The sequence below is a fragment of the Vanessa atalanta genome, chromosome 16 (genome assembly GCF_905147765.1).
Source record: "Vanessa atalanta chromosome 16, ilVanAtal1.2, whole genome shotgun sequence".
Taxonomy (NCBI): domain Eukaryota; kingdom Metazoa; phylum Arthropoda; class Insecta; order Lepidoptera; family Nymphalidae; genus Vanessa; species Vanessa atalanta.
The window spans coordinates 7,741,718-7,750,776 of record NC_061886.1 but is presented as its reverse complement, the minus strand read 5'-3'; the positions used below and the strand labels follow the sequence as shown (position 1 = coordinate 7,750,776).

Sequence of the window (9,059 nt, the reverse complement as noted above, 5' to 3'; positions counted from 1 at the left end):
ACTGAGCCAGGGCTGAATTGTTACGAGAAAATACCTTTATATAATATACTAAAGTTAAAATTCAAAGATATTGTTGCATTTTGAATAAGATTCTTTTTCTCCATATTCTTATTATCTTGCAAAAAAGTAAAAACTTCAGGACGACTGCGCATTTTATGTTTCCGAAAGTAAGAATGTAAATCAATACACATAATATTGTACTGAAATATATATACCTAAAAACACTATTTAAAAAAAATTATAACTTTTAATTTAAAAGAATAAATTAAATTTACATAGATACAGAATTCTTGTCCTTTGTATGTAAGTACTATAGTTAGAAATCTGTAAAATTATATTTAATCGATACTTCTAGATACATCCCTGCTCTGTCCATTGCGCATGTCGCGAATGTATCGACAGGAACTCCGCTTTTCTTTCCAGTCCGCCCCGGTATACGGCATTCGTCCTCCGAGTGTGGGCCCCACATCGTCGTCAGGAAGTCTTTGTTGCAAAAACGTTAATAAATTCTGTTGAACATATAGTAAAAGCTTAAATATGTTACTAATCTCGCTCACCGCGGTCTTCGCGGTCCTTGTAGTCAACAATGCAGAGCCTGTCCCGAATACCAAAGGTAATATGCAGTTTTATTTTAGGCAGATAAGGCTTGCTTCTGGCTTGTTGATTTTGTTTTGATGTGCCGTATCGATTAGGGAGATGGCCGGGTTGTTCTATATTTAGCAACAGGTGGCCCTAGTGCTCCGTTATATTTCTGCGTAGGAAGTTCTTCCATTTTCAACTATGACCTTTTCAGTAACAATGCAATGATGGATTTTTATATAAATATTAAATAGTGCGTTATAATATTTTTAGTATTGTTGAATACTAAACTACTTATAATTTGCGCTAAATATGGCGTAGTTTAGTCAATTGATTTTTGAATTTATAAAAAAAATAAGCTATTAAACAACAATCAAATAATGCATATTTTAAAGTTTATTCTTTAAAACACATTAGTGTTGTCAGGCTTATATTTTTGTTATTATTATTTACAATAAACTTATAATAATAATCTGCACACAATACTTTAGTATGAACTCTAATACCATACAGCTATAATAAAATTGATATTGCTTCTTAAATCATACAAATATCACAATAGCCAATGAAACATTTTAGATGATGGTCCAATTGCTGAACTGCCAGAGAACTGGGACCAAACAAAAGACGATACACAGTCGTTATTTCTTAACAAGAGCGACAAAAATGACCTCGAACCTTATCCTCTCGCTCTAAGTGAAGAAGGTAATCACAAATCATACCAGAACTGCGACGTACTAAGAAATGAATTGCGAATTTAATTAAATAACATTCAAAGTTGTATAATAATTAAAAAAAGAAAATTAAAAGTTTTCCAATTTACACAAATATTCACTCCTGCTTCACACTTTTATTATAAAATATATAGTGGGTTTTCTGGAAAGGAAAAATGAAATTAAAACTTCGTTTTAGGTAATTCTGAAGGATATGAGCAAGCTGTCGAGCAACGATATGAATCTCCTCAATCTAACGGGGAACTGGACAATCTTATTATGAGACCAGAGTTATATGGGGAGCCTCCTGCTATGGAGGGCCTCTCGGGTGGGTACGAGTCCCGACGTCGTAAGCGTGGTAGTGGAAAGGTTGGGGGAGCTGGTGCCGCTACAAAGGTTGCTACGAAATCTGGCTCAGGAAAGAAAAATCTTAAGTAAGTTCAGTATTTTATTTATTACTTGAAGCTATTGATAACATTCAAGAAAATGTTCATTACATATAGGCCATATTTTTATCTTTCTAATGTATAATACATGCTTTCACAGAGTAAATGATGCACCAATGCCAGTAGATTTCGTTATCCAAGAGAATGATAACAATCGTCGTAAACGTGGTAGTGGGACAAAGGTAGGCGGAGCAGCAGCCTCAGCAAAAACTGCTACCAAAAATTCTGGGGGAAACAAAAAAAATTTTAGGTAACTTTTTTCTACATTTACTTCTAAATAATATATTTTACCGGTAGTGTCTGTATTCCATTTTTCTTTTTTTACTCATAGGTCTGTATCTGAGCGTCGTAAGAGAGACTCTGGTCTAAGCGCCGCAGATGTTAGAGCGCTACTTAACTTTTGGGAAGCTCAAGAAAGAAGAAAGCAAGATTTACATGCCGCGAGCCGAAACGCTGAAATTCCGTATTACGGTAATGTCAATACATTAGATCTAGGTCAACCTGAAGTTGACGAAGTTGGAGATATATGGTTACGCGATGATGGAGCTATTGATCCGCGAGAAAGAGATTATCCCCGTCAGTCTTATTTCTCCGAACAAAATCGTGTTGGCTTGCCGATGGGTTTACCTGAAATATACCCAGTTGACCCTAACGAACTTATGCAAAGGTATGAAGAGGCACGTCGTAAGAGAATGTACGTGAATAAGATGAAACGCTTTATGGTCGCTCGAAAACGTTCGGATATGCACCAGAATAATTATCGGCCCCGTGATGATCTGTACACTCTGGCTGAACTTCTGCGTTCTGCACCCCGTGTTCAAGAACAAGATATACCTGTCTATCGCCGACTGATACTGTAAAGATTTATTCGAAATCTAGATCCATTTAAACAGTCTGGAAAATAAATACACTTTTAAAAATAGTAAAAAGGCAGATAACTGCTTCGTTCTACATTAATTAATCTTCTCAATCTGGTTTAATACGCACACTTCTATCAGTTAGCTGGCATATGGATACCTACTAACATTTATGAAAAGGATTGGAACGAGAGATCGTCATGCATTTATTTCGCAGTGTCTAGGATATAGTATCATAGTATAGTTTTAGAATCAAAGCATAGATAATGTATATGTATTTTTGTTATCGTTTAAAAAATAAATGGCCTAACAAAAAATATTATTATTACCTACCTATATGTTATTAGGTACTACTTTCAATCGAATGTTATAACGTGTGTACTTTTTCTACCTCGGTTTACCGCATATCTGATTATTATTTATACTGGTTTTTACCAAAAAAAAAAGGGAAATAAAATTAGTTCAAATTTATATATTCCAATTATTAATAAATAACTAATATGTACTGCATAGTGAAGTGAAACTTCTTATTTAATCGTGCGAAATGTTTAGATTTAGTTTTGATGTATACATGGTATTCACTTGCTGTATTAAATTAGCATTATAATAAAAAAGTTGTTTGATTTCAATTCCCTCATGTCTTTAAATATTATTAAAGACTCTACACTATCATACATATATATGATTGAAATGAGAGGTAGGTAGGTACATTGTTAGGTATTTTAAGACCACCTACTTTTCACTATACATTCTCTTATTACAACAACAAAGCGTATTGGTAGATCTAAAAAAATAGTAGCTGACAAATGAGATTCAACTTGTTTGTACTATTTATAAATAAATGACATTTTTGCGCGGTTTATTATTTAAAAATAAAATTGAGATTTATGTATGTCAATATATTTCGTGAATTCTAATGTCATGTTAAGCAAAGCTATTTTAAAATTGACTAGATATTCTTAAGATGATATGAGTAAAGATAACAATTCTAGAATAAGTAGAACTGAAGAAGGAATATCTCTACAGGCCACTGGAATAATTTCATCCGAAAATATTGAAGATGGCCAAGCCTCTCCGGGGTCAAAGTACGAATTATTTTTTTGGTTATTAAGCTACTATAAAATGTTTTTATACCGTTTAGGCAAAGACATTATTCAATCGGTTATGTTTTATTTTTACTCTGATAGGGTATTACCAAAACACATTATAGATTTGATTAATGCTCAAAAACAAATTTTATCACAACGTGAATTACATTCAGCTTCATATAGTAGATATAATATAATCAAAAGTGGGACGCTTGATTCTGTGTCATCGAACAATCCATAGAAACAATTTTATTAGTTGCAGAATGCAATGAGAACCATGAAGTATCAAATATTTAAGTCGTATATTCTTTCCAGTGAAGATGACATCAACCTGCAATGTACATCGGCCAATATGTATAAAAATTCAAACGAATTTAATAAAGATCCTATTTTCGTTATTGTGGACTCTAGCTGCGTAAGTAATCCTAGTTCCACAGAAATATTAATAAACAAAATAAATGTTCTTAAAGAAGTTACGCATAAGAAAAATTTCAAAAATAATGTCATCCCTATTGATATACCTTGCACTAGCAAGGACCAATCTGATATCCTACCAATTCAATTACACAATTGTGAATCTCGAGAAGAGTTACAAATGGTTGACATCAATTTACAAAGCGACAATGAAATACCCATAGCCGACAATGACACTGAAAATGAACCGGAATCAATAGTAATTGCTTATCTTCGCAACAAAGATACACTTCGTGAGAATGATGAAATTTTTACGACTAGAAAAAAATCATCATTGCTTGAAAATGTACCGAAAATGGAGACAATACTTGAGGGTGAACAGTTTTCTTCGTTTTCGGATTCACCGACCAGTAAATCTTTAGACACTGCTGAACCTACGACTGAAGATAAAAAGTAGATAATTAATTACTAATTTAAAAATAAAACATATGTTTGTCTTTTATTTTTAATAAAACATTTAATTATCATTTTTATTTTATTTATTTAACTTCTAAAATTAGTATATTTTTATGTTTGGTTATTGTGATGCATTTAAATAATTTACACACAACAATAATTTAACCTGTACGTTAATATCTTCTTAAAAATATTAATCATGTCAATAGATCTATGTTATTAATAACACGGAATTACCTGATTGATTAATTATTTATAGTAACTAAAATGCAAGATATAATAACTTTTGTACTGACTTAAGTAGACACAAAAATAAAATCGTAGGTAACGGAAGAAATATTAAAATATGAAATAGGTATTTACTGTGCAAAAACTAATATATATATATATAGATACTTGCAAATATTGATTTCCATAAATTTAAATTTTTTTTTTTACATACACAGAATTATCAGAAAATTCGCTGGATGTTCATATTCCATCATATCCTGGATCACCTCGATCTCTTAATGTTGGATCTGGTACATCTTATACATCTGACATTCACCAAGACAGTCGTATAAAAGAAGCTATTGCGTTTCTCCATCAAGACAAAGAGTTTTTAGTAGCAGCTGAAATCGGAAATGATAATTTATTAGCAATTTATATAAGGTAATTATGAAATAAACACTATTTAACAAGACTTAAATGATAAAAGCTAAAAATAAAAGCTCCTATTAATTTTTAATCGCTAAAAATTATATTGCGTAAATATTCATATTCCCTAGCAAACTTAGGTCTTCTAACCTTAATATACTTTGTTTTATTATTTCAAAACTCCAACTATACATGTCATTAATTTTTAATGTATTAATTATTAATAAAGTAAATATGCACCATTTTCAGAAGAGGATTCGCCATTCAACAAGTTGATCATCTCGGAAGAAATGCGCTTCATTTAGCAGTTTGTTCCGGAAATTTGCGGGCTATTAAGTTACTCTTAGATTCTGGTGTAGACCCAAACGTGAAAGATAACGTTGGAATGACTCCTCTCTCCCTATCATTAATGAGAAGGTAAGAAATGTTTTGTGCATTTTATCATATAATATTGCATATGTGCACGGCGGTACCTAGAGTGCTTATATTGTTTAATCTTTCAAAACTCATTTTCATTTTCATTTCGTAAGTGGTAGTGCCACGCTGCATACCTTTGGGTTGCAGCTGAATGGGCCGGCACACCCGGGGAAGTTCCACTCTCTCATTCAAAATCGGCGTAAAGTAGTAGCTATGGTACTGCGTTTCGTCCGCTGTGTGTGAGTCCTGGAGGCCCAATCCACCTCGCCCCCCCCCCCCAAAACATGATGGTTGTGCAAAATTAATATTTGGTTACATTACCCCAGGAGGACCATCAGCGATTGCGGTGGAGAATCTCTTTATGGGCATCCATGCTCAGGACGTACACCACCTGAGCAGGGATGCCCAGGCTGCCCTACGAATTCTGGGGGGGGAGCAATTTTGCACTCGCCACTGTTCGGGGCAAGCGGAGCAGGCATCATAAGGCAACCCCTACCACCGTCGCTCTGGAATTCTGCAACATATGGGGACTCAATTCCAACTTGAACACCGTTAACTTATACCTTGAGACGGAAGAGACGAGAAGCCGGTTTTGCTCTTTCGGCGTCTCGTGATGTAAATATCTATTCTTATCTCTCGCTAAGGCTCTGTCAGCCTTCTTTTCCATCTCTGTACAGGGACGGTCATTGTATCGTAATGTAATAAGTCTCGGACTGGGGCTGGCTAAACCTAGTTCCTAGAACCGTTCAGTTCCACGGTCAATTGGAAGGTAAAGCCAAATTGGCATCAAAAAAGCTCGGTGTACTCAGCAAGGCAAGACAGTATTTTACGTCGACTCATCGCCTAAGATGGCGAGGTCGACGACGACAAGGCGCAAATTCGGCCTCACACAGATTACTGTTCTCACCTCTGGGCAGGTGTGCCTCAGCTTCTTCTATTTGGCCGTATTCAATGCAGAGTGGCTCGAATTATCAGCGTCAAGCTCTTTCTGACCTGCTCGAACCTTTGGCTTTGCCTAGAGATGTTGGATCACACTACATCTTCTTAGTTATTTTTCACGGCGAATGTTCTGAGGAAATGTTTGGATTAATACCGTCACATCGTTGACATAGCGGCAACATTCGAAGTTGCAACCGCTCCACTTACGAGGTCCGAAAATCCACAACAGCGCGATTTTTAAGGCATTTTCTGACTCGCACAACCACTCTGTAGAACCAGCTTTCGCCGGCTGTTTTTCCGAATCGATAAGACTTGGGAACTTTCAAGAAAAGAGCGTAATCATTGCTTAAAGTATGGCAACGCACCTGCAATCCCTCCGGTGTTGCAGATGTCCATAATCACTTTCCATCAGGTTAGTCTCCTGCTCGTTTGCGACCTATAAAAAAAAACATAATATTTTATAAAATAGGTCCCGACCTGCTTAACTGCAACCCTATAGAATAACTAAATATTAAGGGAGACGATTTCTAAATCGTTCAGGCGAATTAATTACTTTTGCACGATTCATGATGCGAAGCATAAGATAATATTTTACGATCGAAAAAGATGTTCGCCCTATTTGGGCCACTATTTTATTTTTCTCACTTGTTGGTTCACATAATCAAAACAAGCTGCATACCGTTGTAAAAATATTTTAAGGTGATTAATTCTGTATTTTTTTAAATAGGGAAGTAATCTCCTTAAAATCAAGTTTATATGATAGTAACATCCAAATATTCTAAAATATCAAATGGCAGAACCTGAAAACAACTTTGAAAAGAAATCAAAATTGAATAAATATCTATATGTCCCTGTTGCGAAAAGCAATCTTACTCAGTGTCATTTAATTATAATCACTAAAAAACCAAACGACTTATATTGAATATCTTAATATATCTATATGTTTTTTGCCATTTCATAATTTGAGATTTGCCAATAAGTAGAATTGGAGCATGGTGAGTCGTGCACTTTTACATTTTCCAAATTTATAGGTATATATGTATATACGATAAAACTTTAACTAACAAACTGTAACTTTTGTATTATTTCTATACAAATAACTCTTACTTATGTTACGTATAGGTACTGAAATGCGTGAACTCTTTTCACAGACCCTCTTTGTTAGTAGCTTCTTTTTTATTTGACTACGGAGCGAGAATTATGCAACGGTCTAATCCTATGGACACTGGCTTATTTATTCGTAAGTAAAGTAACTAACTTTAAACCAGTAGTATAAATGTTATTATTAGTGTATCCCTTCCTAAAAGTATATTACGATTTATAAAGTGGACGTCTTGGGGATACTTAAATAGTTAGTTTTAATCTTGAAATAACTTTTAGAATTCGCAATGATGTGCACGCCAACAGTAGAAGAACTAAATATTCTGCGTCTTCTCGTTTATAAGGGGGCTGTTATAAACGACCCTTATGCTCCCGGTGGCCGACAAGCCCTCCACTTTGCTGCCATGAGTAACAATATCACTTTAATAAAAATCCTTGTAAAACTTGGTGCCGATATGTATATGACAAATCATAGAAATGAAACTCCAAAGGATACGGCTGCAACCTTCAAATGTAAAGAAGCGTATGAACTCTTATTGCAGCTAGAAGAAGATGCGGAGCATACAATATCAAATTCATCTACTACATCTACATATAATTGGTAAAAAAATTATACTTATCATGATAATAAAATAAAAATATATAGTTTTATTATTCGTTTTTCTAGTGTGAAACGATAAATTATTGTTTTTAGCAATATACAGATATACAATGAAATTAAATATAGGTATTATTGCATGGATAATATCTGATTAGTTATACGATTGTATTCAGCCTCTTCTTAAGCACTCACACGGTCCACTCTGCTCCTTAGAAACGTACCAGATGCAGAGTGATCCAACATTTCTAGGCAAAGCCAAAGGATCAAGCAGGTCAGAAAGAGATTGACGTTGATAATTTGAGCCACACTGTGTTGAATATGGCCAAATGGAAGGAACTGAGGCACACCCGCTCAGAGGTGAAAGCAGTACTCAGTGTGAGGCCAAATTTGTGCCTTGTATAGTTTTAGGCGATGTGTAGACGTGAAATACCGTCTTGCCCTGCTGCGCACACCAAGCTTTTTAAATGCTAATTTGGCTTTACGATCCAATTGAATGCGGAACTGAACGAGGTTCGAAACATCAAAGTAAACATGATTTATTCTCATTGATATAATTTAGTTGACGTTACTATCCACTTTGTTCGATATTTTATCTAAAGATGATAATTGATCAAAAGAAGAGCTTCATATATTTTGACAAGACTGTGAACGTTAACATTAACTGTGAAGAGAAGTTGGGTCGTGGCAAAAAAATACAATAAATAATACATATACATTATTACATATATACATATGTTTATATAAATATACATTATTAATAAATGAGGTACGAATAATAAACCCCATGTTCACGTAGTCAACAAATTTATAAT

General features: G+C 34.3%; 2 protein-coding genes across 3 annotated transcripts; both read left to right on the top strand.

Moving 5' to 3' along the window:
• Positions 1-400: 400 nt before the first annotated feature.
• LOC125069720 (putative neuropeptide precursor protein) lies at positions 401-3,209 on the top strand. 2 transcript variants are annotated; one of them, XM_047679273.1, is made up of 5 exons: positions 402-613; positions 1,159-1,284; positions 1,492-1,726; positions 1,839-1,988; positions 2,070-3,209. In XM_047679273.1, exons 1-5 carry the CDS (start codon positions 538-540, stop codon positions 2,596-2,598), a joined length of 1,116 nt encoding a protein of 371 aa, XP_047535229.1. In that variant the 5' UTR covers positions 402-537; the 3' UTR covers positions 2,599-3,209. The 2 variants fall into 2 exon arrangements, with proteins under 2 accessions (XP_047535230.1, XP_047535229.1); XM_047679274.1 differs by lacking the exon at positions 1,159-1,284 and having other exon boundaries at positions 401-613.
• Positions 3,210-3,479: 270 nt separating this feature from the next.
• LOC125070125 lies at positions 3,480-4,554 on the top strand. Its single transcript, XM_047679825.1, has 2 exons — positions 3,480-3,680; positions 3,999-4,554. The coding sequence occupies exons 1-2, from the start codon at positions 3,565-3,567 to the stop codon at positions 4,552-4,554; spliced, it is 672 nt and encodes a 223-aa protein (XP_047535781.1). The 5' UTR covers positions 3,480-3,564.
• The last annotated feature ends 4,505 nt before the right edge of the window (positions 4,555-9,059 follow it).